This window comes from Dryobates pubescens, chromosome 28 (genome assembly GCF_014839835.1).
Source record: "Dryobates pubescens isolate bDryPub1 chromosome 28, bDryPub1.pri, whole genome shotgun sequence".
Lineage (NCBI taxonomy): Eukaryota > Metazoa > Chordata > Aves > Piciformes > Picidae > Dryobates > Dryobates pubescens.
Genome location: NC_071639.1, coordinates 62,171 through 90,164, shown reverse-complemented (window position 1 = coordinate 90,164; position 27,994 = coordinate 62,171). Strand labels below are relative to the sequence as shown.

Genomic DNA, 27,994 nt, shown 5'->3' with positions numbered 1-27,994 from the left:
AGGCTCAAGCATCAGTCCATTCCAGTTGTTCTTCCTCATGTGATGGAACCTCCCAGCGACGCAGTCCTTCTCCTGCAGTGTGAATTCCTTGTGGACTCCTTGGGACATCCTGGTCACCTGGAAATACCTCACAACTTCTCAGCCAAGCCTTTATCTGCATTTACAGTTTCTCAGCGGCTTTTTCCACCCCTGGGGCAAGCCGGTCGGAGCAATCAGGCTCCACGACCGCTTTTTCCATCCCTCCAGGGAACCACAACCGACCGCTTCTGGCCAGTCCAAAGCTACACCAATGCACATCGCAGGCACATCGCCCCCCCATGGGGCGTTCACATACCGAGGCATCACCGCCTCCGGTTCACAGCCCTCCCCCGGAGGGGGAGGCTGCAGCACGGCTCGCTGAGAAGAGAGGAGGCGGAGCCAGGTGCTCGGCGCCGTTTTCAGAACATGCCCGAAAACACCAGGGAAAGATTTACAGCTGCCGCCGCCGCCTGAACGCAGCCCGGCTTGGGCGGTGCCGCCGCCGCCGCCTGAACGCGGCCCGGCCCGGCCCCCGCCGTCTCTGTCGCCGCGATGCAGAGTCCGAGTCACCTCCAGCAGTCGCTTGCCCGCTCGCCGCGGGTGTCCGCTCCCGCAGCGGCCGCGGGCCGACCACGCTCTGCTTGCCGCTGCCCCTCCTCCGCTCCCTGCCGCTCCGCAGAGAACGAGGAGAAGGCAGGTCTCGCCTTCTTAGGCTACTCGAGCATTTTTAAGCTACCCTGGGCAGAAAGTCACAGAAAAGAACCACCCCTCGCTGTTCCCAAGCAACAGCAGGGCCTTCCATGCCATTAGCCACGCACCAGCTATCCTTCTGCAGTCCACAGGAGTTCACACAGTCGCCCCGGCAACAAAACCTGAGCCCCAACTTCCCAAACCCAAACCGACGCCCAGAACTAAATTTAAACTCTCCATCTTTTGCAATCCGAGCTGCAGTTGGCCCCACGTTGGTGCGCCAAAATGTAATGGGTTGGGGCAGGTCCCCTCCCCACCACAGGCAGAAATAACGACTCAGGCAAACGGATTGCAAAAGTGATGAAAGTTTAAATAGGAAAACAATAACCAACAACAATGAAAGTTTTACAGAGACCCACAAGCACCATGACAAAGAGAGAGATCCCAGAACATACCCAAGAACATCCCATCCCCACCTGGGGGTACACCCAAACCCCCCCAGGGCTCTTTCTTCCCCCCCCCCCCACCCAGCCTTGGGCCTGAGCAGGCCCAAGGGAGGCAGCTCACGCCATGTTACCTAGGCAGCAGCAGGGGACGAAAGAGAAAGTGAAGACCCCGCATGGCCTTTTTATAGGGGAGCAGGGCATTATGGGAATGGAATACCTGGTCCTTGTGACCACCCCCTGGGCTGGGCCCACCCCTTGGGACCTCCCAGGTGTGGCCTGCGCAGTGGCATCTGGGCCAGCACCCAGCCTAAACCACCACAGCACCATATGCCCAGAACTATGCCCCAAATACTGAAAATTTGTCCCAACATGTTTGGCCACATCCCCCCTTCCACCCTCCTTTCCAGAGTGGGCACTCAGCCCAGAGCTGAGGGGCATGAAGGCCCAGGGTACCAGACAGACAGCAAAACCAACCCCAGCCTGCCTTCTGCCCCCATCCCATGGGATGCTCATGCTCCACCTAGTAAGGACATCATTCTGGCCTCACACTTTCTGTAGGCTAACGCTGGTTGTTTACAAGACTGCCCATCGGCCCAACCCAACGTTTTGCCCCCTTCCCCGCAGCCGCGGGAGGGAGAAGGAAAGCCACTGTCACCGTCTGGAGCTCCCACCTCCCCAGAACAGACCAGCCCAGGAGCCAACCCCAGTGCAAGCCGAGCAGGCTAGCGTGCCCTAGCCTAGCAACTTGCTTTGCTATAAACCAAAGACACAGTGTGTCCTTCCGTGCTTTGCTCTCGCCAGCACGCAGCAAGAAGCACCCGCGCCTGCCGCATGGCACCTTCTAGCTGAAGCCTCTGCTCTGTCTGTGGTGCACGCAAAGGCTCTCTGGAGAGAGTTGAGCAGCCGCAAGCGTTTTGTCGAGTCGCCATCTGATGGACAAGCAGTAGAATTGCACCCTTCAGTCAGTTAATTGACATTAATTCTGTAAATATTCTAATTGGGTCCAAATTGTACATCCTAAAGCAGTGATGGGGTTTATTTCACAATCGCGCACTAGTGTCTGCATGTAAACCAGTGGCCAACCGTTTGCTGATGATGGCAATCACCACAGGTTTATTTTTTATAATCCGTATGCCATCATTCACAACCTCTTCACCACAGATGACCCCAAGCTGTAGCTCAGTTGTACTAGCAGGGACTCTCAGAAAAGTCCCACAACTATGAGATGAAGAAAAGGGAAAAGATACCCTGCAGTGCATGCATTAAAACCCAGAGCTGTGCCAACAGTCGCTGCATGGCACTGGGGATCTGCTGTGCCGTGGCTTTCTTGTAGGGCCTGAGTCGACTGCCTACTGCATGCAGTGAACACACTCTGCTGCTTGGTTCAGTAGGCTCTGGGACACCTGCTGGACTCTTACTGTTAGCTCCATGCTCTCTGCAGCTGTCCATTCCTTCAGAGAACATGCAGCTCACTACAGCACAGAAGGACTTGTTTCAGAAGGCACCAAAATTCTGACCATCCTTCCAAACCAGGTATAGTTTTACAGACCATGAACAGAAAAAAGACAAACATCAGAGCTGTTCTTTGGCTGCTTGTTAGGGCTACTCAGTGCTGACTGCAGTTTAATTTTTTTTCTTTTTCTGATAAAATGTTCATATGAGTGAGACAGAAAATAACTCTCTTAGGAACAGTGTTACCATGCAGCTTGCTGCTGAACAGAGACAGCAACTCAATGGTCTTAAAGGTCTTTTCCACCCAAGACAATTCTGTGATGCTCTGTTCTGTGATTCCATGTTTGGTGGTGCTCTGAAATCTTTTTTTGAGTACAGGTCTACTGCCTGAGTTGAAAGTGTGAGATGTTAGATGAACCAGACAGGGAGGAGTCCCTCCGGTTGACTAATCCACCTCAGGGGCACTGCTGTGTGTTTGGCCTAATAGCTGTTTTCTGAGAAGATGCAGTGCACAGGCTCAGCTGCTGTTGAATCTCTGGAGATTTACATCATCTGCACCTCAGGTGCTCATGCAGCTAATGCCTCCTGGGACATTACTGACCTTCACCCATGGAGGCCTCCCCTGCCTTGGCCGCCCCCAAACCACATCTTTCACTCCAGCAGGCACCTCTGGACTTTCCCATAGCAGTGCCTATTTCTCCTGCAGGACAAGCTGACAGAGGGGATGGTACAGCAGCCCTCATTCCTTGATGGCCTGGTGGCACTTTGCTGATGCGGTGGAATGGTCTCTTTCAGCGTGGATATCACCAAGGCAAATATCCCTCAGCAAAGCCCTGGGGTTTACTCTCTGGGCAGGACTCAGCTTTTTAAAATGATCTTTTTAGTACTCAGTGGAAGTTTTCCTGGTGCTCAGATCATCCATTCTCATCACTCAGAAAGGAAACAGGAGAGCTGGTGACAAGTGACATGGAGAAGGCTGAGGTTCTCAATGACTTCCTTACCTCAGTCTTCACTGGCAAGGGCTCCAGCCACACTCCCAGAATAATGGAAGATAGTGGCAGGGACTGGAAGAAGGAACTGCCCATGGTGAGTAAAGATCAGGTTCATGATCATCTGAAGAACCTGAAAGTGTTCAAGGCCATGGGACTGTGATTAATGTGTGGTTATTATTAATATTTAATAAGTGAAATGATTAATAAAAATAGTAATAACTTTAGTAATAAAAAAAATCCCGTGGAAAATATTAATAAAATATATTTACTGGTTCAAAATATTTGGTTGTGGAACAGATATCTCACCAGCAGGAACAATTTAAACAGTATGAGCAAAAACCCAGAAACAACAAACAGAAACTTAAACTGTAATGTAAAAAGAGAAGCATATCGGCACCGTGCCGGCTGTGCCCACAGTGGGTGGGGGCTCTGAATTCTCTAGGGCAACAGACCTTGAACAGGTGCTTATAAAAATCAAATCTCCTGGATCACTCACTGCCAATCACTGCAGCGCAGTACGCTCAGCTGCAAGGTTTATAACCTACAGCTCCTGGCACCCTGCAGCACGTGCCGGGACTTAAACAAAGGCCATTCTGGCTCGCTAGCTGATCGGCACCGCTGCTTCAGGACAGCTCCGCTTGGTTTGTGAGCTTCCTGCTCGGCTCCTCGCCTTGCTTCCGGGGGTTTGCGGGTCAGGGGCGTCCTGGTGGGCTGGGATTGTTTAACCTGGAGAAAAGGAGGCTCAGGGGTGACCTCATTGCCCTCTACAAATACCTGAAGGGAGATTGTAGCCAGGCAGGGATTGGTCTCTTCTCCCAGGCAACCAGCACCAGAACAAGAGGACACAGTCTCAAGCTGAGCCAGGGGAGGTTTAGACTCGAGGTGAGGAGAAAGTTCTTCACTGAGCGAGTCGTTCGTCATTGGGATGTGCTGCCCAGGGAGGTGGTGGAGTCACCGTCCCTGGAGGTATTCCAGAGGGGATTGGATGTGGCACTTGGTGCCATGGTCTAGTCGTGAGCTCTGTGGAGACAGGTTGGACTTGATGATCCTTGGGGTCTCTTCCAACCTTAGTTATACTGTGAGACTGTGATACTGCAACAGTCGTGGTGTGCCTGCAGGCTGCAGGAGTAGTTTCACTTCCTGTTGGCTTCCGCAGCTTGCTTCTGAGGCACATACAGAGTTTATCTCTGAAGGCTGTTGGTCTCTTCTTCTAGTGTCAGGACACAGAAGGACAGGAAATGGGCTCAAGTTGTGTCAGCAGAGGCATGTCTTTTCCAACCCAAATGTTTCTGTGATTCTGTGATCCTGATCCATTATCACCACCCCCACAAAGATAAACCAATATCCCATTGCCCTTCCTGCACACATTACTCCTTGGAATCATTTTGCATTTTTTCCTTCTCTTGTCTTCTGAGCCTGGGAAAAGAGCTCAGTTCACCATAAAGAGAAGGTTCAACTGGTGCCAATGTAGGTCTGTGTGCTTTGGAACAAGGAGAGGTTGTGTATGAGCTTGGGAAGTAGGAGTGCTGTCATCACATAAGAAATGCCATCTGTGCTCAAGAACTTCCTTCTCTTTATCCTTCCTTCTTCAGGCCAAGCTACTGTACACAATGTCAGACTGAGCTTTTGCTGAGAGTACTCTGAAGTCCACTCATCCACCAGCCCAGAAGGACAGGTGTGGTATCTGATGGGGTTTGATCTGAAGTGAAGACATACAGAGCCAATATTTTCTTGTATTGGAACTGCTGTTCATAACCCCTGTGGTTGTTTAGGCTGGGTGCCTCCAAAAAAGAAGTCACAGAGTTGAGACCTCCAGGGTCCAGAGTGTCCAGCCCAGGGGGTAGGCACAGGAAATAGTGGATTGCTACCCATAAATCCTGCACCCTTATAAATCTGGCTGCAAAGTTATTTTCCCTCTCTTTCTTTCCTCTCTGTTCCTGTGGGGGAGAGATGCTCTCTTATCTGGTAGTGATGTAATGATAGAGGAGTATCCCACACCACTTTTTCTTTCCCTGAGCAATCTTGGCCTGTTTAGGCCAAGGGTAAAAAGGTGCAGGGGTAAAAATGTGCCAGGGTAAAAAGGCGTGTGTGTGTCAGGGGGAGCAGTTGAGCCCTGGGCAGCCTGAAACCAGCCTAGCAGTGGGGGGGTGGGGAGGTGGGGGGGGGGGGGGAAGATCCCTGGGGCTTTGGGTGAATCCCAGGTACAGAAAAGGGAAGTGCTGGGGTTTTGGTCTAGTGTAAAGGGACTTTGCTATGCTTAGTAGTTTTTGTTGTATAGGAATTGCATTTCCATTTCACCTTTCCATCACTACCCAATCCAGTTGTGTGAGCATTATTCTGCTGCCCCTTTGGGAGCAGCAGAGCAATCTGTCCTGCTCTGAACTAGGACAAGCTGAGATTTAAATTCCACTAAATGACCGTTGAATCTGAGCTTCTTAAAACAGACCCGAGGGTTTCAGAGCATTATGGACTGTCTTTTGGCCCTTTTGGGCCATCATTAGTGCCCCTCTGCTGTGAGTTTTTTTCTCACACCTTTCAAAAGAGTAAGTCTGGAGTCCTTAAATAGAGCATTATAGTATGAGAAGGCTGTGGGTTTACCAAGATGACCTGCACTAAGATGGTGAACCTGAACTTCAAATCTTCCATCACACACCCTGGTGATGTGTGATCAGCAATGGTGTGGCCAGCAGGAGTAGGGAAGTGATGATGCACCTCTACCAGGCACTGGTGAGGCCACAGCTTATATTCTGGCTTCAGTTTTGTTCCACTCACTCCAAGAAGGACATGGAGGGGCTGGAGCAGGTCCAGAGAAGGGCAACAGAGCTGGGGAAGGGTCTGGAGAACAGAGCTGGGGAGGAGCAGCTGAGGGACCTGGGAGTGTTTAGTGTGGAGAAGAGGAGGCTGAGGGAAGACCTCATTGCTCTCTACAGCTTCCTGAGGGGAGGCTGCAGTGAGGTGGGGGTTGGGCTCTTCTCTCTAGTCTCAGGAGATAGAAGGAGATTAAATGGCCTGGAATTGTGCCAGGGGAGGGTTAGGCTGGAGATTAGGAAACATTTCTTTACTGCAAGAGTGGTCAGGTATTGTCACGGGCTGCCCAGGGAGATGGTGGAGTTCCCACCCCTGGAGGTGTTCCAGAAACCTGTGGCCATGGCACATAGGGACATAGTTTAGTGGCCATGATGGTGGTTGCTGGTTGGACTGGGTGATCTGAGAGGGCTTTTCCAGCCAAAAGAGTTCTGTGATTCTATGACTCTACGTTACAAACATACAGCCTACAGTGCAGCCTCCTGCTCTCCCTTGTAGCAGTGGCCAGCCACCATCTCTAAGGAAGCCCTGTATGGCTGTTTTGTCCCTACTGCAAGGTGGTGCAGATGGTTAGAGAGTAAATACCCAATCCTGCTTGAAATTCTGCCAGGTGCAGTGCACTGCAGTGCCCATTGAAGACAGTGGCTCTCCACAGGATCTGGAATGCATTTTGTTTTCTCCCTATTTCCTGGAGAAACATCAGCATTTGGCCTTCAGTTCTGTCACCATGGAGAATTCTCACCACAGCCTCCTGGTTTTATGGAACTTCTTCTGGCTTCTTTCCTTGCTCTTTGTTCTTTTGCTCTGCCTTGTGCCCATTCAGCTGCTTATTTAGGACACTCCTAGCTGAGCATTTTAGAAGCATCTCCTCTTGGATTTACCTGTGGCAGCTACAAAAAGAGGAAATGAAGACAGAGACAGCTGGACCACTGGTGCCAGACCAGGCAGATGTCACTCACCAGTTTCCACTGAAGGAAGCAGAAATGGCCACTATAGTTGCAGACAGTTTCTTCCTTGCTGTGTCAGTGTGGGGCCTGCAGGACTGGAGGGGATGTTCTGGTTCAGTGCTGCTCCATGGGCATCAAATTCATAAGGTGGAGGATTAAAATCAAGCAGATTGTGGATTTGAGAAGGAGAAAAAAACACCATTAGTTCAGGAAGTGAATAAAATAAGGAATAAATTCAAATATTGTATCATCTGCTGTCTTTAAAATGCACAGCTCATAGATTTGTCTCTGGCTAGCACTGTCCTAACCCCCAATAAAATACTTTTCAGTTTAGCGATCTCATTATCCTTTTATTGCCTCCTCTCCCCGCCCCCCATTCATGTCACATATAAACTTACCAATATTATATCAATTAATTGATCAGTTTCTTTCAGTTTATTGATCTTGTTATATTTTATTGATCTTGTTATACATTTACTGTCTCATTTACCCCCCTTTATGGCAAATATGAAATCATTCATATCACAATAAAGATAAAAATCCCACTAGTTTGTCATTTTCAAAATATTCCATCTCAATTTTGTTTTCTGCCCAAACTTTTTGCTGAGTGCAGCCTCAAAGTGCAGATTTAAGTGAACTTGGTGTTTAGTGATACAGCAGAGCAATTGCAAAAGACAAGATGGAAGGAAAATACACAAAGAGGCTGACTGTAGCATGCTCTGGTTCAGTAGTTCTCTGCAGCAGAATTCATCACTAACGGTTGTCAAAGGTTGTTAAAGGCAGCCTGGAACACTGCAGTCTGGAGTTCTGGGCTCTCCAGTTCAAGAAGGACAGGGACTTGCTGGAGAGGGTGCTAAGGAGACTGGAACATCTCTGTGGTGAGGAAAGGCTGAGAGAATTGGGGCCATGTAGTCAGGAAAGGGAGGGGTCTGAGGGGGAAAATCATCAATGCTGATCAATAATTCAAGGGTGGGTGTCAGGAGGATGGGGCCAGGCTTTGTTCATTGGTGCCCAGAGACAGGACAAGGGGTAGAGAGCTGTGATGAAGAGGTTATTAAATAATATGAAATATGAATTATGAAAATATTATTTTATTAATGATAAAAATTATGAATACCCAATGCATCACCAACTTATATCCATGTTCTAGTGCACGTTCGTGAAATACATTCCACAAGTGGCTTAGTGTTGTGATTAGAACTTAATTGAACTCTCCACAGACCACTTCTGTATTTACAGACCGAAGGGTGCAGTTCCGCGGCTTGGCCACCAGATGGCGACCCGGCGGGACGCGGGCGGCTCCTGGCTGTCCACAGCAATGTTATAATCTCTCTGTACGCCAGCGCTTCCTCTGCTGGACGCGGACACTTGGAACTGAGTGCTAGGGGGTGGAAAGCACCTGGGAGATACTCTGTGGCTGTTGTTTGTGGCAAGGTGGAGGTCCGGCAGGCGACTGTGGCTGGGCTGGTTCCCAGTCGAGTTGGACGGCGGCGGCGGGTTACTGTCTCCTCTCTCCGCAGCAGTGCAGAGGGAATGATGGAGCCTGGGCTCAGCGCGGAAGCAGGTTCCCTGCAGGACTCGGTCCATTCCCTCCAGACAACAGGGATCGGTCCCGGTCGGGGTCGGCCCGTGGGGTCGGCCCTCGGAGTCGGCTCGCACGGCAGGGCCGGGCGACGGTTGCCGGCAGGCGGGCTCGGAGGACACGGCAGCAGTCAGGGCTGCGGGGTGGGCCCGGACACGGCGATTCTCGGGGCTGATGTAAACAGCCTCTGGCAGCGAATGCGGCTGCGGTAAGCGGCGGATTCTCCTTTGCTGGGCTTAAAGGAGCAGCGGGACGCGGAGCGGTCCCGGGTTCCGTGCAGTGTAGGCACGAACAGTGCTTTGGTCTTCCCTGAGGGTCACAGGGCTCAGAGCGGCACAGGCGGCGGCTCCTCTCCCGCCACGGTGGGGCTAGGCGTGTGGGGACTCGGTCTCGATCAAGTCCCTTCTCCCCGGCAGCTGGGCAGGTCTTACCCTCGGGGGTCGGTCCAGTCCTCCGGTGGCACGGTGGTAGGCTCTCCCGGTCGGTACGACTGGCTGTGGCGACGCTGCGCTCCTCGGGCTCAGCGAAGGTCCTCCCTCTGGAGGTGATCCTCACGACTGCTCCTCAGGATGCAGAGGCTTTCAGTATGTGTGCAGGTATGGCAGAAGCTAACAACAATCAGCTCAGTGGCAGAGGCTGCGGCTCGAGAGTTGTTCTCTCGAGCAAGCACAGAGACAAAGTGAAAGAGGGGGCAACTTGTTTACCAGCTGGGGTGGTACTTAGAGATTCCTGGAGGCTGGGTTTGACCAGTGGGCACTCTCATAAACAACTGGCTCCAGCCTAGAGAAAGCATGAAGCTAGAATTATGCCATGCTTGGTATTTGCACGAGCACTGCATGCGCTGGGTGCCTGCTGGCCTGGCTAATGCCTGGGCCTTTGTCTTCCTCCTGAAGAAGGGGGAACTTGTCCACACTTGTCCCCTCAGTTTAAGAAGGACATCGAGACACTTGAACGTGTCCAGAGAAGGGCAACAAGGCTGGGGAGAGGCCTTGAGCACAGCCCTATGAGGAGAGGCTGAGGGAGCTGGGATTGTTTAGCCTGGAGAAAAGAAGGATCAGGGGTGACCTAATTGCCCTCTACAACTACCTGAAAGGAGATTTTAGCCAGGAAGGGGTTGGTCTCTTCTCCCAGGCAACCAGCACCAGAACAAGAGGACACAGTCTCAAGCTGCACCAGGGGAGGTTTAGACTCGAGGTGAGGAGAAAGTTCTTCACTGAGCAAGTCGTTCGTCATTGGGATGTGCTGCCCAGGGAGGTGGTGGAGTCACCGTCCCTGGAGGTGTTCAAGAGGGGATTGGATGTGGCACTTGGTGCCATGGTCTAGTCATGAGGTCTGTGGAGACAGTTTGGACTCAATGATCCTTGGGGTCTCTTCTAAACTTAGTTATACTGTGATACTGTGATACACATGCTGGGGCAAGATCCAATATCTGGGTATAATGTGCCTTCACCACAAGAGCATAAACTTGAACATCAGAAGTTCCATCTAAACATGTTCCACCTGGCTGGAGAGCAGCACTGTGGTGAGGGACCTGGGGGTCTTGGTGGGCAAAAGGCTCAAGATGAGTGAAGAGTAAGCTGCAGGGGCAGAGAAAGCCACCAGGATGCTGGGGTGCATTGATAAGGGCATCACCAGCAGGGCCAAAGATGTCTTTGTCTCACTCTGCTCAGCGCTGGGCAGGCTGCACCTGGAGCACTGTGCACAGGTTTGGTCCCTGCTGTACAAGAAGGATGGGGACAGGCTGGAGAGGGTCCAGAGCAGGGCCACAGGAGTGACCGGAGGCCTGGCAGCCCTGCCTGTGAGGGAAGGCTGAGAGCGCTGGGCTTGTTGAGCCTGGAGAAGAGAAGGCTCAGGGGACACCTCCTAACCATGACCAAACACCTAGAGGGCAGCTCTCAGGAGAAGGGAGACTCCCTTTGAACAGAGTCCCACAGCAAAGACCAGGGCTGATGGGCACAGGTTGCTGCCAGAGAGATTCCAACTGGATGCCAGGAAAAAATAATCACCATTGTACTATGAAACACTGGAATAAACTCCCAGGGAGGTGCTGGGGTCCCCTGCATGGGACAGTTCCAAGGCTCACCTTGCCAGGGTGCTGGGCCAGCTCCTTTCTTATTCTTATTCAACCTGAAAGGTTGGACTGGATGAGCCTTGAGGTCTCTCCCAACCTGGTATTCTATGAATCCATGAATCTATGAACAAAAAATGGAATATTGAAATACAAGCCACCAAGCAGTCTGGCTTGGGAACAGCATCAAATGTCATTCAGCCATCTGGATGTGACACATGCAAAGCTGCTTTGTCACACTGGGCAGTGGCACAAACTGCGCAGAGGTAGCTGAGCTTTGGAGGAAAAGAGCAGGTTAAAACATAGCTCATTTTCTGCTGGTTGGAAGCACCTGCACAGCACTGACCTGCAGCTGGGCCACTGGGCCACTGGAACACTCACTTCTTGCAGTTCCCACCAGAGGAAGCAGGAGTGGCCATTTGTGTGCACACAATCTCTTCCTTGCTTGGTCAGTGTGGGGCCTGCAAGTCCAGAGGGGATGTTCTGATCATGCTGCCCCACGGGCACCACTCTCACGCTGTGGAAACTTGGCAAAGTGGCACTGCAGGTAGCATTACCTGAACGAGGTTCTGATTGCTTCTGAATTGCCACAACGAGGAATAAAAATCCCTTCTGTGCACTGGAACCTCCTGCATCATCAAATGAGAGCACACTCACACTGCTCACACAGCAGAGCAGCTGCCTGACAGCACCAGATCCTCACTTTGCTGTCTTGCCTGTGGGGCTGGAGCACTGAGGACAGACAGAAGAGGAGCTTTGCCCATGAAATCTCTGACAGATGTGGCAGAGTTTCTTGTTTATGTTTGATTTGCTCCCTTCCCAAAACATCAACCTCTCATTCTTCTGAAGGACTTCCCCCACCCTTGCAGGTGGCTGTTTAAGTGAGAGCTGCTTTGCACAGGCAGTGCAGCACGTGGGCAGTGGGGCAGCTGTTCAGATCCTGGCCCATCACACTCACAAATAGTTTTCAGTTACAGAAAAAGCAGGATGAGGTTGGTTTGCCATTGCTGCCTGGATTCCTGTCAGGACACTAAGGCAGCAGAGTGTTTCCAGCTATGAAAAGTGTTCTGGCTCCATCCTGCTCCCCTGGATCCTTTGGAACATTTGGCTAATGGACCAGGATGGCTGGGGTGCAATTTTTCAGACAATGATATCTAAATAGTTACCTCATGTGGCTCAAACATCAGAGTTCCCAATGGTCCTTGGACACAAGGCTTCTTCAGAGCGGTGGCCACGTGTCCCATGTCTGTGTGCATGACAGAGTATCTGGGAGATGTTTCCTGCAGAGGTCAGAATGCTGGGGCCTTGCCTGACACCTGGACCCAACAATTTTCAGGCCCAGGATCATAGAGTCACAGAATGGTTTGGGTTGGAAGGGGCCTTAAATATCATCCAGTTCAACCTCCCTGCCAGAGCAGCATCATCCATGGCAGGTCACACAGAACACATCCAGGTGGGTTTGGAAAGTCTCCAGAGAAGGAGACTCCACAACCTCTCTGGACAGCCTGCTCCAGGCAACCCCAGCTCCCTCAGCCTCTCCTCACAGGGCTGTGCTCCAGACCCCTCCCTAGCGTCGTTGCCTTTCTCTGGACACCTTCAAGTGTCTCAATGTCCTTCTTAAGTTGAGGAGCCCAGAACTAGACACAGGACTCAAGGTGTGGCATAACCAGTGCTGAGCACAGGGCAGAATTACTTCCCTGCTCCTGCTGGCCACACAAGAGCAGAGCAACCAGTCAAATCCCTTGAGCTATCTGAAGAGAGCAGAATGGGTCCTTTCTCAGCTCTATCTGCTGGAGATGGAGCTCTGCAGGAGGGTTTAACACTCACAAGTCTCCAAAAGACTCCAAATCCTAGCACGGGAACACAAGATAAAGTCAAGAGCTTGGATCAGTTACTAGGTGAAATGCAGCAAGTCAGAGGCAAGGTTCCCCTTGGCTTAAACAGGAACCAGCTGCAAGCTCTTATTTGTCTGAGATGAAATCTGGTAGCTGGAAGCTCTTATGAAATCCATTGCAAATATTTGAAACCAGTTAGAAGTAAGCAACTGCCTCTCAAATTAGCTAAATTATCTAACCTGCCTCTCATTCTGTTGTATCTGAATGGCTCAAACTGGCATGTGTTGTAAACTGAATTCTTTGGGACTTATGTAGTTTCTTATATTAGTAATTTTCAAGTGTTAGAAAAAGATACAAAGAAATTCCTCAGGTCCTTTCAGGTTGTAAATGCTCCTCAGAATTTATCTCTCTCTTCAGTTTTACAGTGTTGATCTTTTTTTAGCAGGAGAAACATTGCATGAGGTGCCCTCTGTCAGCTTTCTGGAGATTTCATTTAACCTACTGTTCACCCAAATGCTCACCTTAAGAGTCATAAATCAGCTGCCAAAACCCCCTTTCCCAAATTTCTGATGCTAAACTCACCTGCTGGGTGTTATGAAGCACTGGCATGAAGGCTTCTGCTGGAAATTGATTGTGATGTTACGGTGAGCAATACTCTTTCCTTTCCCCAGATGCAGACTTGGTTTCTGTCATTCATGTGCTAGTGCAGGCCTCTGTCCTAAGGGGGATGAAGCCCATGAGAAGTGCAGTTAGGACTCTACAATTTAGGAAAGCAAAATTCCAGCTCTTCAGGGAATTAGTAAATAGGACCCCATGAGAAATGGCCCTCAGGGACAAGGGAGCAGAACAGAGCTGGCAGATCCTTAAGGATGCTCTCTGTAGAGCACAAGAGATCTCAATCCCCACATGTAAGAAATTGGTCAGGAGGGCAAGAGACCACCATGGCTGAGCTGTGACCTGCTGGTCAAACTAAAGGGCAACTGGAGCTTGACAGGAAAAAAAAGGGGGCACAGGGATCCTGGGAAGAGTATAGGGACATTGCCTAGCTGTGTAGGGACAAGGTCAGGAAGGCCAAGGCACAGCTGGAACTGAACTTGGCAAGGGATGTAAAGAAAAACAAGAAAGGCTTCTACAGGTATAGAAACCAGGAAAGGAAGGGTAAGAAAGTGCAACCCCCTGGGGTTCCCTGTGGGGAACTTGTAGCAATGGAGGAGAAGGCTGAGACTCTCAACAAGTTTGGGGGTGTTTTATCCCCATGGCTCTCATGGCGATGGACCACAAGCTGGACACCAGGACAACATGGTCCCTCCTGCTGTAAGCTCAGACAAGGGGAGTGATCATCTGAGGCACCTGAGCATAACTCCAAGGGGCCTGACAAGATACATCCCAGAGTCCTGAGGGAATTAGCTGATGTAGTTGCCAGGCCACTCTCCATGATATTTGAACAGTCCTGGCAGTCACTTGGGGTCCCTGGGGACTGGAAGAAAGGAACATCACAGCCTGTGTTAACAAGGGGAGAAAGGAGTCCCTGGGAAATGCCAACCTGTCAGCCTCACCTCCATGCCTGGGAAGATCATGGAGCAAATCCTCCTGGATGCCAAGCTGAGGCACATGGAGGGCAGGGAGGGGATTCAAGACAGCCAGCATGGCTTTGCTAGGGACAAGGTCCTGCCTGATCAACCTTGGGGCTTTCTATGACACAGTGAACATGGCAGTGGATAAGGGATGGCCTCTGGATGTGATCTGTCTGGCTTCTGCAAGGCCTTTGACACAGCGCCCACAGCATCCTGCTGGCCAAGCTGGAGAGCTGTGGATTTGCTGGGTGGATGTTCAGTGGGTAAGGAACTGGCTGGGTGGTTGCATCCAGAGGCTGGTGCTCAGTGGCTTGAAGTGCAGATGGAGAGCAGTGACAGTGGTGTCCCTAAGGGGTCTGTACTGGGAGCTGTGCTGGTCAATATCTGTATCAATGACAGAGAGAGTGAGATTGAGAGCACCAGTAGCAGCGTGCAGATGGCACCAAGCTGAGTGGTGCTGTCCATGTGCCAGAGGGACAGGAGGGCATCCAGAGGGAGCTGGACAAGCTGCAGAGGTGCTGCCCAGGGGAACCTCATGAGGTTCAATGAGAGTTAAGTGCAGGATTCTGCACCTGGGCTGGAACAATCCTCGCTGGCAATCCAGACTGGGGGAGGAGGTGATGGAAAGCAGCCCTGAGGAATAGGACTTGGGGGTGCTGGTGGGGGAGAAGCTGTGTGAGCTTGCAGCACAGGCCAATGGCAGCCTGGGCTGCATCCACAGCAGCATTGCCAGCACAGCCAGAGAGGTAATACTGATGCTTTTCTCTGCTCTGGGGAGACCTCACCTGGAGTACTGTGTGCAGGTCTGGAACCCTCAGGATAGGAAGGATATGGAGCTGATGGAGAGGGTCCAGAGGAGGGACACAAAAATAGTCATGGGGTTGGAGGAGCTCTCCTACAAGGACAGGCTGAGGGAGTTGGGGGTGTTCAGCCTGCAGAACAGAAGGCTCTGGGGAGACTTTAGAGCAGCCTGCCAGTACCTGAAGAAGGCTGCTGAGAGACTGTTGCCAAAGGCCTGCAGGGACAGGACCAGAGGCAATGGTTTGAAATGAGAGCAGGGCAGATTGAGATTGGATGTGAGGAACAAGTTCTGCCCCAGGAGGCTGCTGGAACACTGCAAGAGGTTGCCCAGGGAGGTGGCTGAGGCTCCATCCCTGGAGATCTTCCAGATGAGGCTGGACAGGGCTCTGGGCAACCTGATCCAGTGGAGGATGTCCCTGCTGCCTGCAGGGGGTTGGACTGGATGAGCTTTGGAGGTGCCTTCTAACCCAAACTATTCTGTGATTTCTGTGATTCTAATTCTTCTAACTAAAAGGGAGTGGAGTGGGATTGAGTCTTGTCTCCTGTAACAGGCTGTGGCCCAGCTGCAGTAGCTACAAATGAGGATGCTGGTGAATATTTTCAAGGGGAAAAAAGATCCCTTTATTGATCAGTGGACAACTAGACCCATTTTTTTCACCTTTATTCCTAATAACCAGGTTTGGACTAAGAGCTAACTCAGAAATAGAAAGAAACACTCTTCTCCACAGCAATTTAACCCATCTAAAAGGAACTTGGGAAGCAGCTCAGTCCACTGACTTTTCCCAAGAGGTGTCACCTTGGGGTGAAAAAAATGCAGAAAGAGAGGATCAAAAGCTTAAACAGAATGCTTGGCAGGCAGCCTCATAGGTTAATGCTGCATACAGCTCTTGAAGTAGGCATTTCCCTGTTTTTCTACTGTCCTGCAAAACTCCAAGGTCAGTAAAGGCTCAGACTAATGACAGGTGGGAATTTATTTGTCTTGTGTGCCATTATCTTTGGGTCTCAGGAGATTTTCAGCTAAAAAGATGTGTATGATTTAGGGGTTTGCAGCAGCAGGAGGTGATCAAAGCCAAGCATCTCTATCCCTAAAGCCATTAGCTTTGTTTGCCCTTCACCCTCATGCACAGGGGAGCTATTCTGGTGATTAAAGGAATGAGTCATACCAAAATGAGTCTTTCAAAGGAGAGGATAAAGGTGAAGGGAAAAAGTTGTGGCTTTATATCAATTTTAGAGGCTAGTACAGTCTTTCACAGAATCATAGAAAGGTTTGGGTTAGAAGGCACCTCCAAAGCTCATCCAGTCCAACCCCCTGCAGGCAGCAGGGACATCCTCCACTGGATCAGGTTACCCAGAGCCCTGTCCAGCCTCATCTGGAAGATCTCCAGGGATGGAGCCTCAGCCACCTCCCTGGGCAACCTCTTGCAGTGTTCCAGCAGCCTCCTGGGGCAGAACTTGTTCCTCACATCCAATCTCCATCTGCTCTGCTCTCATTTCAAACTATTGCCCCTGGTCCTGTCCCTGCAGGCCTTTGGCAACAGTCCCTCTGCAGCCTTCTTGTAGCCCCTTCAGGTACTGGAAGGTCATTACTAGGTTTTCCCAGAGCCTTCTGTTCTGCAGGCTGAACACCCCCAACTCCCTCAGCCTGGCCTTGTAGCAGAGCTGCTCCAACTCCCTGATCATTTTCATAGTCCTCATCTGGACCCTTTCCAGCAGGTCCAGGTCATTCTTGTGTTGAGGGCCCCACAGCTGGACACAGCCCTGCAGGTGAGGTCTCCCCAGAGCAGAGGGGCAGGATCCCCTCTCTCCATCCCTGACCAGGCTGCCCTTGGCCCCCCAGCGCCCCCAAGTCCTTCTATGCAGGGCTGCTCTCAGCCTCATCACAGTATCACAGTATCATCCCCAGCCTGGACTGGTAGTGAGGGTTGTTCCAATTGTTCAGATTTTGTAATAATTACCATTTCTAATGAGATTTAGAAACTAAATATTTAACTGCCCCAAAGATGTTTGTCACCTGCTAACTGAATGGCTGCCACAGCCCTTTCTCTCATGGCAGCTCTGTCTGCAGCTTATGCAGGACCTACAGAATGGCTTCCCCACACATTACAGAAACTGATAAAAGGGAATGGGAATTCAGGTTAATCTGTCATCTGTGCTTGGGCAATCTATTTTGTATAAAGAATAGAAAAGGTAGTGTTTGTTTTGTTCCAAGAGAATAAAAGCGAGTTCTCTTGTTGTGAATAAGTGGAGTCCTGAGGTGATGCTCAGACTCAGTGGTGACCTTTCTGCAGGTGCATTACAGATGCATTACAAATCCCAGGGTAAATGGCTGCTGGGTAGCAGAGACTGGGTTTTATTGCATGTTATACACAGAGTGTGTGAGGAACAGGGCAGGAAATAAACATGGGTTTTAACATGGATTAAGAGAAAAGGAAGAAAATGTTAAGCAGCTTTACTTTTATGGCAGCATGTGGGAATAAAAAGCAAATCTCAGGGACTATCTACAACAGAATAATTTACAGACTCCAAAAGCTGTAGAATTGTGTCAGTGTGTGCAGCAGAAATATTGTACTCTTTGGGATCTGTCAGTGAGACAGCATGCCAATGTTGTCAATGAGGGCTGTGCAAGCTTCACTCACACATGCCTATATTAAAAGAAACTGCTAAAACATGAATCTGCAGAAATCCAGGCAGACACAGTTGTATCAGATAAAAAAAGCTCTGTGGGAGGAGGCTGTACCTGCAGAAAGCAGTGTCCTGTGTGCCTGACTACTGGCTCTCTTTCCAGTGTGGGCCAGGGAAGAGTTTGACACCTCACTTCTCAGCAGCATGCTAACAAAGAAACAGGAACAGAAACCTTTGCCAAACAGTTTAATTGCAAAACAATTAGAACAATTACAAAACAAGAGCATTAATTGCAGAGCAAGTAGTTTGATTACCAAACAAGGAGCTTAACTGGGCCAAAGCAGGACTGCAAAGGCCTTAGGATCTGTGAGAATATACAGAATACATAGAATAAACCAGGTTGGAAGAGACCTTCAAGATCATCGTGTCCAACCCATCAACCAATCCAACACCACCCAAACAACTAACCCATGGCACCAAGCACCCCATCAAATCTCCTCCTGAACACCTCCAATGACAGCAACTCCACCACCTCCCTGGGCAGCCCATCCCAATGTGCAATCACTCTCTCTGTGTAGAACTTTTTCCTAACATCCAACCTAAACCTCCCCTGGCACAGCCTGAGACTGTGTCCTCTTGTTCTGGTGCTGGCTGCCTGGGAGAAGAGACCAACATCCATCTGTCTACAACTTCCCTTCAGGGAGTTGTAGAGAGTAATAAGGTCACCCCTGAGTCTCCTCTGCTGCAGGCTGAGCAACCCCAGCTCCCTCAGCCTCTCCTCACAGGGCTGTGCTCCAAGCCCCTCACCAACTTTGTTGCCCTTCTCTGGACACCTTCCAGCAAGTCAACCTCCTTCCTAAATTGAGGGGCCCAGAACTGGACACAGGACTCAAGGTGCAGCCTAACCAGTGCAGTGTACAGGGGCAGAATGACCTCCCTGCTCCTGCTGGCCACACTCTTCCTGATGCAGGCCAGGATGCCATTGGCCCTCCTGGCTGCCTGGGCACACTGCAGGCTCATGTTCAGCCTACCATCAACCAGCACCCCCAGGTCCCTTTCCACCTGACTGCTCTCCAGCCACTCTGCCCCCAGCCTGTAGCTCTGCATGGGGTTGTTGTGGCCAATATGCAGAACCTGGCACTTGCATGTGTTCAATCTCCTGCCCTTGGCCTCTGCCCATCTGTCCAGCCTGTCGAGGTCCCTCTGCAGAGCCTCTCTACCCTCCAGCAGATCAACTCCTGCCCCCAGCTTGGTGTCGTCAGCAAATTTACTGATGATGGACTCAATGCCGTCCTCCAGATCATCAATAAAGATGTTAAAGAGCATGGGGCCCAGCACTGATCCCTGGGGCACACCACTGGTGCCTGGCTGCCAGCTGGCTGTGACACCATTCACCACCACTCTCTGGGCTCAGCCTCCAGCCAGTTCCTAACCCATCGCAGTGTGCTCCCATCCAAGCCATGGGCTGACAGCTTGGCCAGGAGTTTGCTGTGGGGAACGGTGTCAAAGGCCTTGCTGAGGTCCAGGTAGACTACATCCACAGCCTGCCCACATCCACCAGGCAGTCACCTGATCATAGGAGGAGATCAGGTTGGTCAGGCAGGACCTGCCCTTCCTAAACCCATGCTGGCTGGGCCTGATCCCTTGGCCATCCTCTAAGTGTTGTGTGATTGCACTCAGGATGACCTTTTCCATAATCTTGCCTGGCACTGAGCTCAGGCTGACAGGCCTGGAATTCCCTGGCTCATCCAACCTGCCCTGCTTGTGGATGGGCACCACCTTGGCAGCTTCCAGTCCTCTGGGACCTCTGCAGTGAGAGTGGCTTGGCAGCTCATCTGCCAGCTCTCTCAGCACCCTAGGATGGATCCCATCTGGTCCCATGGACTTGTGGGGATACAAGCGGCTGAGGAGAGCTCCAATCTCCTGCTCATGGAACACAGGGAAGCTATGCTGCTCCCTGGCTCCTTCTGCCAGCTCTGCAGGCCAGCTGTCTGGTAGACATTCTGTCCTGCTAGTAAAAATTGAGGCAAAGAAGGTGTTAAGTACCTCTGCCTTTTCCTCATCCTGTGATACAACATTTCCTTCCATGTCAACCAAGGAGTGGAGGTTGTCCCTGCCCTTCCTCTTGCTATTCAGGTATTTATAGAAGGACTTTTTGTTGTCCTTCACAGCAGAGGCCAGGCTAAGCTCCAAATGTGCTTTTGCCTCCCTAATTTTCTTCCTGCATGATTTGGCTACATCCTTAAACATTCCATGGGTTGCCTCCCCTTTCTTCCAAAGATGATACACCCTCTTTTTGTCCCTTAGTTCCTTCAGAAGCTCATTGCCCATCCAGGCTGTCTGCCCCAGGGCTCATCTCCGGCACATTGGCACAGCCTGTTCTGAGCCTTCATCAGTTCTTCCTTGAAGCAGGTCCAGCCCTCCTGGACCCCTTTATTTTTAAGGGCTTTTTTCCAAGGAACCCTCTGAATTATTTCCTTGAGCAACCTGAAGTCTGCCCTCTGGCAGTCCAGAGGGGAGGTCTTCTTGCTGCCCCTCTTAGCTTGGCTGAGGACTGAGAATTCAATTCTCTCCTGGTCACTGGCCCCTAAACAGCCTCCAAGCACCACATCCCCACCAGCCCTGCCCTGCTGGTGAAGAGGAGGTCAAGCAGAGCCTTGCCCCTGGCAGGCTTACTCAGCACCTGGGATAAGAAGCTGTCCTCCATGCATTCCAAGAACCTCCTGGACTGTCTCCTCTCTGCTGTGTTGAGTTCCCAGCAGATGTCAGGCAGGTTGAAGTCACCCATGAGAACAAGGTCAGGAGATCTTGAGACAGCCTTAAGCTGTCTATAGAATGCTTCGTCAACATCTTCCTCCTGGTTGGGTGGTCTAGAACATACTCCAACCAGGAAATGGCCCATATGAGGCACTGTTGTACTGTGAGAGCAGTGTGGAGGGCAGAAGTTTGTAGTCATCATTTTCACTGGTAAAACAGTTTAGGTTTGTTACTACAGTTCTGAGTTTTCTTACTGTTGTATTTCATCATTTCCATGTTCTTATTGATGGGCTGGAACTATTGGGTTCCACTCTTACTCCTCTGGGCTGACTTCAGTAAAGCAGAAAGCATGGCAATAGAGAGCAAAAAGCCCAAACTGTCTCTTCAAATTTCTTTCTTCTGTTGGGAACTTAAAGTTCAAAGGCTATAGGATGCATTCTGATTTCAGAGATCTCTCTTTGACTGACAGATAACTTTTGTTCAGTGTGCTGAGGGTGCTCAGTGTTTAATGGGAGTGGCTTTTCCTATGGGAAATAAGAATGTGAGATACCTCGGTGTAGCTTTTGGAGTCCCTACTGCCTAAGTTATCTGTGGGTCTGGTCTTGTGGGAGGTGAATTTGTTTCACAAATGGAACTGCACAGGCATCACACAGAAACATTTTACAGCACCATGCACTTGGCTGGAGTTCAAGTGGCAGCAGAAGCTGAAAAGATCTTACTAAAACCCTAACAAGTGGGAAATAAAATGTAATTGGAAAAAGCTGGTAGTGTAAGACTCAGTAAATATAATGGGAATTAAATGTCACAGAATCAGAGACCCTAGGAATGGCTGAGGCTGGAAGGGTACATTCTGCTCCATCACCCAGGCCATTAATGAAGATGTTGAACAGGAATGGTCCCAGTAATAACTGCTGGAGTGTGTCATGAGGTGCTGGGCTCCAACATGATCATGTGTCTATGATCACCCTCCCTCCAGGCCTGGCCATTCAGCCAGTTTCCAATCCCCTTCACTGTCTTCTCATCCAGCCCATACACCACCACCTTCTCTGTAAAGATCTCCTGGGAGGCAGTGCTGAAAGTCCCACGGAAGTCCAGGTGGGCCAACGACCACTGCTCTCCTCTCATTTACCAGGCCAGTTCTTTTGTCATAGAAGTTTATCAAATTTAGGTCATGTCAAATGGGAACAGACCAATCAAAGAGTGCCCACACACAGGCACAGCCATGTTCTGAGTTATGTCTTTAGATGCAGGAATGTGGAAGCAGTGTTGTAGATAACTAAGATGATCAGAAAAACTACAGAAGACATGAGAGGAAATGGCCTTGAGATGCTTCAGGGAAGGTTTAGGTTGGATATTAGGAAAAAATTTCTTCACCAAAAGGGTTCTCAGGCCCTGGCAGAGGCTGCCCAGGGAGGTGGTAGGTTCCCATCCCTGGAGGGGTTTAAAGTGTTTGAATGAGGAGCTCAGGGACATGGTCTAAGAGCTGTGTACAGGGAGATCTTAGGTCATGGTTGGACTCAATGACCTTAAGGGCTCTTCCAATCAGGTGACTGATTCTGTATCTATGTTTGACTGTATCTAGTATTTTCTTCCTTGTTGAATGGCTTTCAATGCATTGCAGGGGACAGAGTGTGTCCAGATACAGAATCTGGATGAGTTAACGATTGAAGGAAAGCCACCCTCTGCAATATCGACAGTTTGAGAGCTCCGTTTTTATGTTTGAGCAGAAAAATGTTCTCATGAGCTAATGGGCTGCATTTTTGGAAGAAATTTTCCTTGTGAGTGTTCCAGAAGTGTCTTGCTTGGGCAGCCTGTGTTCCTTCTCTTCCCATGTCCTGGCTGCATCTGCTGTCTGAGGGGAAGACCGCGAGACCTGGCTGCAAGCTGGGACCACTGTGCATAAAGCTATTGCAGGTGGCAGCCCACAGACTGCAGCACCATGTTACAGCCACCAAAAGAGTAGCTGCAGGCCCTGGGGCAGGGGGGACAGGCAGCAGGCCCTGACTCTGACACCTATGTAGGTCAGTTTTGTACAAAGCATGAGGGGAAGGTGACGTTGCAGATAGTGCTCACTGAATGTATAGGCACAGGTTGACTGGCCCCAGGTTTCCTTGCCTTTCACCATGCTAGAGTCATTGCTCTGCACAAGTTTGCAGGGAAGATGATCAGAGAGCTGGAGCAGCTCTACTACAAAGACAGGCTGGGAGAGCTGGGGGTATTCAGCCTAGAGGCCTCCCTGCAGGGGGGCTGGGCAAAGTGACCCCTGAGAGTCCTTTCCAACCTAATGATTCTGTTCTCATTCTGTGAAGTCACCCACCAGAGACTCCTTTGTGGTGCAAAAGGTAGCTCTCTGGGAAGTGCTTAATAAGGTCACTAATTAAAAGTGTTGATAAGGAATTTGGCAATACCCTTTGCATTTCATTTGCACAGTGAGACTTGGGAACTGCAGTAAGGTGCATTCTACTCCACCAGCTCTAACTCATCATCTGGTCAGACAGCAGCATGAGGCTCCCACAGTGTTCCTCCCAGTGTCCTCATAATTTGTCAGTCTTGAGTTCAAATGGAGTCCCCACTGGCCTTGTTAACACACCTCATCTGTACAACCCCTTCACAGTGAGAAACAACATTGTGCTACCTGTGATTAGAGCTAATGAGAGAAAGTAACCTGGGACTTCATTAAAGTTGCCCTGCTAGATGAGGCCTTCTGTAAACAGAAGGCAAGGAGGCTCTTTGGGACAGTGCTACCTTTGGGGCATGGGACAGCAGAGAAAAAGTTATTGCTGAAACTTTATGAGCTGGGCTGTGAACAAAGCTGATTTACATTGGAGGTTATTAACTACAAGGAAGACTGCCTTCCAGGTGTGGGTGAAGGTCACCAGCGGTCTGTGTGTGGAAGTCCCTTGTTACCTCTACAGAGACTAAATATTGGTGACATCTTTGTTAGCTTGCAGGAGAGTTGTTGTTGGTCTCTCCACTGAAAATTTCTGCTTCTGCTGTTTGCACTTATACTAAATAGATTGTGGTGATCTTGTGCAGCCACCATACTGGGATGCCCTCTGTACTGGTTTCAGCTGGGACAGGGTCAGTTTTCTTCACAGTAGTTGCAGGGTGCTATGCTTTGGATCTGTGATCACAGAATCACAGAACAGATCTGGCTGGAAGAGACCTCCAAGCTCATCCAGTCCAACCCTCCACCCAGCACTGCAGGGTCAACACTAAACCTTGAGCACCAGGTCCATGCTGCTTGAACACTCCCAGGGATGGTGATTCCAGCACTGCCCTGGGCAGCCTCTTCCAATGTCTGAGAGCCCTTCCAGTGCAGAAATAGTTCCTCAGATCCAGCCTGAGCCTCCCCTGGGGTAGCTGGAAACCATTTGTTCTGCTCCTGTTGCTTGACACCTCAAATCCTCAAAACATGTATTCTAGGGACTTGAAGAAAAAGAATCTTTGCAGGAACCTAAATGTAGCTGGTGAGATAAAATCCCCTGTGGAGGTGACTACTTTTCTACAGTGAGAGTGAAGTGTTACCAAGGACTAGAGCAAAGGCAATGCCTTGAGATATCTAAATTGAGGGCTGATGGCTATCAGCCTTCAGGAGTGCGACTCTGGATTTTATGCTTGTGAGTGGATTAGCTTTGCACTAGGGTCTAGGCACAGCTTGCAGGGGTGTGTGCTCTGCTTGGACTGAAGGCTATCTGGCATGCAAGTTGGCATTACTTTCCTTCAGAAACTCCTTGTGCAATAATGGCATAAAGATGCCAGAACAAGTTTTGAGGAGAAACTAAGCAGTTGAGAACTTTCCAGGTGTTCAGGGAGACAGTGATAAGAGGGAAGAAAAGCTTCTTCCCTGGCTTCCTGAAAGGACTATGTTAGTATACACTGAGCTTGCTATACTTGAAAAGCCTCAGGTGGGCAATGCTCCTCATAGGAGAGATCACTTCTTTCAGTCTGTAACACACCAGAAGGAAGGAGGTATCACCTGGGGGCACTACTGAAACTGCCACTTCAAGAGAGACATGCATGCAGTTCATTTCAGAAGGGAATATTGAGTGTACAGAAGATTAATTGAGTCAGGCCAGCCTCACTGGGAATGAAGGAAGAAGAGAATTATCCATGAATTTATCAGAAAGATAGATTTAATTACTCTTAATTTACTTTCTGTGAGGCAAGGTATCAAAGAAATCACATTGTCACAAGCAAGGCTTGTCCTCCTCAGCACAAGCTCTGATGTGGTGCACATTCCATCCTTCCTTTTGTATCACTTTGAAGAGAGCAAACTCACCAGATGGCAACGGAACAGAGAGAGAAGATCCTGCTGGAATGTGACATCATTCAGTTTTTAAGTCCTACAGCACAGAGTGCTTCAGTGCTCTACAAAGCACAAGATAGGCCTTTGATGTGCATTTACACATGTGACATGGAAGGAGGGCATGGGTTACTGCTGAACAGAGCAGGAATATGCTAACTCCAGAAGAGCCAGGCCAGAGATTAAAAAAGTGCAGTCTGTGGCTCTTCAGCTGGTAGCCATCTGCTAACTTTGACTTACTCTCCTGTCCTTTGTTCTCCTGCCTGTGTGTCCTGGAGAAGCTGCCCACACTCTTGACAGGCTGCTCATGTGGGCACCATCACCCCAAGTCACTCTTGCAGCCATGCTTCCTGGTGTTACCACATCCACCTTGCCCCATTCACCCTCCATTCAGGCCAGCCACAGCATTGCTTCAACATTTTCCATCTGCTGTCCTCACCAGCTGCCACAGTATTGCCATCTGACAAAGTTACAATAGGGCCAGGCTAAAGAAGGTTCTGGAAGATGCAGCTTGGCCAACATTGTAATGTTCATGAGACAATCATCATTTTGCAGCACCCTCAGGTTCATGGTGCTTTTGGCTGTGGCTTTGCATTCCACATGTCCTGTCTGCCTCTGTCTTTAATCTAGTTAAAGATGCTTTTGATTTCACTGGGCAGCAAAGCCTTTAAGTGGCAAATTCCTAAGTGACAAGCATGAGCTGAAATGGAAACAGAAGGAGCAGGACAACTTTTCTCTGTGCCATCTTCCCACCATGGAATGTGCTGGTACAGCTGGTCAGGGACCTGTTTTGGCTTCTGCAGGTGTACTGAAGGGGAGGGACAAAGTGTAAAAACTTTGTGTGATTGCTCAAAGATGTCTAGGAGTTCCAAAGGAGAGGCTTTGCTGCTCTTTCTCAAGGGCAGTAAACAAACACAAAGATTGTGGTACAAGAATCCTTTCTTCCAGAAATGAATCTGTCATTGGGATGATTTCTCAAGGATTAGGGACAGGGATAGAAACTGCTGTGGGTTTGTTGGTTTTTTTCCTGACTTAAGTCTTGCTTTGCTATACATTGCACATAGAAAGCTATAACCAAAACACTAGGTACAATTTCCAGTCTGTAATGGAAGAAGTAAAGCACTACAGTTGCTTATCTGATGGAGGCAGATTTGATAACAGAGTACACAAAGAGGTATTTCCTTCTTACATCAGCCTCCAGACAAAACTTCAAAGCCATGGATCCAGCTGTGCAAAGCATGCTACTCTAAAAACAAATGAGTCCTGGAAGAGTCCTGCTGAAAAACTTTTCCAAACAGAATCATCTTTAATGCCCTGCGAAACCACATATAAAAAAATGCATAAACAATTGGGTTAAGTGTAGAATTTAAATAACCAAACCAAACCAAAGCATCAATGAGAACAGGAGGTATCACATAATTCATGAATGGGTTGGTTGCTGTAAAGAAGAAGAATGGACTCCAGCAGATGAGGAACACTCCCATTATTATGCCCAATGTCTTTGCAGCCTTTCTTTCTCTGCAGAATGAAACGTGGTGCTTGGTTTCACACTGCATCTTTCTCTGGCTAATGGCATCAATGGACCTTGCTTGTCTCTTGGCTATGGAATATATTTTTCTATAGATGCACAGCATTACAAATCCAGGGATGTAAAAAGACACTACAGAGGCCACTACCCCTGCAGTTTCACTGAAGACGAGAAAGCATCCTCCTGCACAATGGACATGATTATAAAACTCTTCTGCCCCTTGCAAATTGAGGTCTAGAAAGATCATCCCAAAAGCGAACGCAGCAGGGAGCATCCAGCTGATGAATATCATGAGCAGGATAATGCAAGTGTTTATCTTTGATTTGTACCTCAGAGGGTCACACACAGCGTAGTAGCGGTCAATGGATATGAAGGACAGGTGGAAGATGGAAGCTGTGCTCAGCATGATGTCCATGCTGCTGTGGATCTTGCAGAGGAGCTCTCCAAAATACCAGCAGTGCTCAACTGAGCGCACCATGCTGCAAGGCATGATGAGGAATCCCAGCAGGAGGTCTGCTGTGGCCATGGAAAGTATCAGGAAGTTGGTAGGCGTATGGAGCTGCTTGAAATGCGATATGGAGATGATGACTGTCAGATTCCCAGCCACTGTGGCTAGGATAACACAAACCATGAGAGCATACATGGAGGTTCGGATGCTGTTGGACCAGCTGCTCCTTATGCAAGAGCCATTTATGGATTCACAGCACAGCTGCATCCTTACTCAAGTCTCAAATCCACTCAGGGATGCAGCACAGGCACCACTTGTCCTAATGCTGAGACACACTGACAACTCTTGTTCTCTTTTTCACACAGGGAGAGCTGCAGGGAAGAAGGAAAAAAGCAATTCTAAACACCTCCATTTGTCTGGGGCCGGTGTGTGTAAGAATTCCACATCTCATTATGTAGGAAGAATGAAACTATTTTGTAATCATACTTTTAACACTTTTGTCATTAGCCTTTCCTTGGCATGGAAACATCATTTGATGACAAACTGTACAAAGGAGTGGGGAGATCTTATTAATAAGCTTTGATTGGAAGAAGAAGCTTAGCTAAACCCTCGGTCAAGGCTCAAAAGCACTGGTCAAAGTGGTAAATAATTCCATACTGTGCTGTACACCTTCAGTGAAACCTTAAAATTACATCATCAAAATGTGCTATGCTGCTACCACTGTCCAGCTGAAGTGTGAAACTCTTCCAGTAGTGATGGAGAGAGGCCTTGGGCTGGTTTCATGCAGCTGAGAAACTCCCAGGACAGAGGCCAATGTGTGTGGCTGAGGATGACCAAGAGTGAGTTAGAAAACACCACAGAATTTAATGGTAAAAGTAGCACTTGGGATAAAGGGATTAAAGCTGAAAGTGAGTAGCATAAAGTAAATTGTTCTTCACTCCTCTGGCTTCAAAGTGGATCAGTTCAAGTAAGCCTTTTGTGCCCAGCTGTGATTTATATGATTTTTTTTGAAGTGTTTCAAGGCAGGTGGAATGAGGCCTTGAGGTGTCCCTGCCCATGGCAGGGGGGCATGAACTGGATGATCTTTAAGGTCTCTTCAACACAAAGCATTCTGTGATTCTGT

At 49.6% G+C, this 27,994-nt stretch overlaps 1 protein-coding gene across 1 annotated transcript; it reads right to left on the bottom strand.

Annotated features, from left to right (window-relative positions):
- Positions 1–26,136: 26,136 nt before the first annotated feature.
- On the bottom strand, positions 26,137–27,153 carry TAAR1 (trace amine associated receptor 1). The gene has a single exon (XM_009906419.2). The coding sequence runs from the start codon at positions 27,136–27,138 to the stop codon at positions 26,137–26,139; it is 1,002 nt and encodes a 333-aa protein (XP_009904721.2). The 5' UTR covers positions 27,139–27,153.
- Positions 27,154–27,994: the final 841 nt, after the last annotated feature.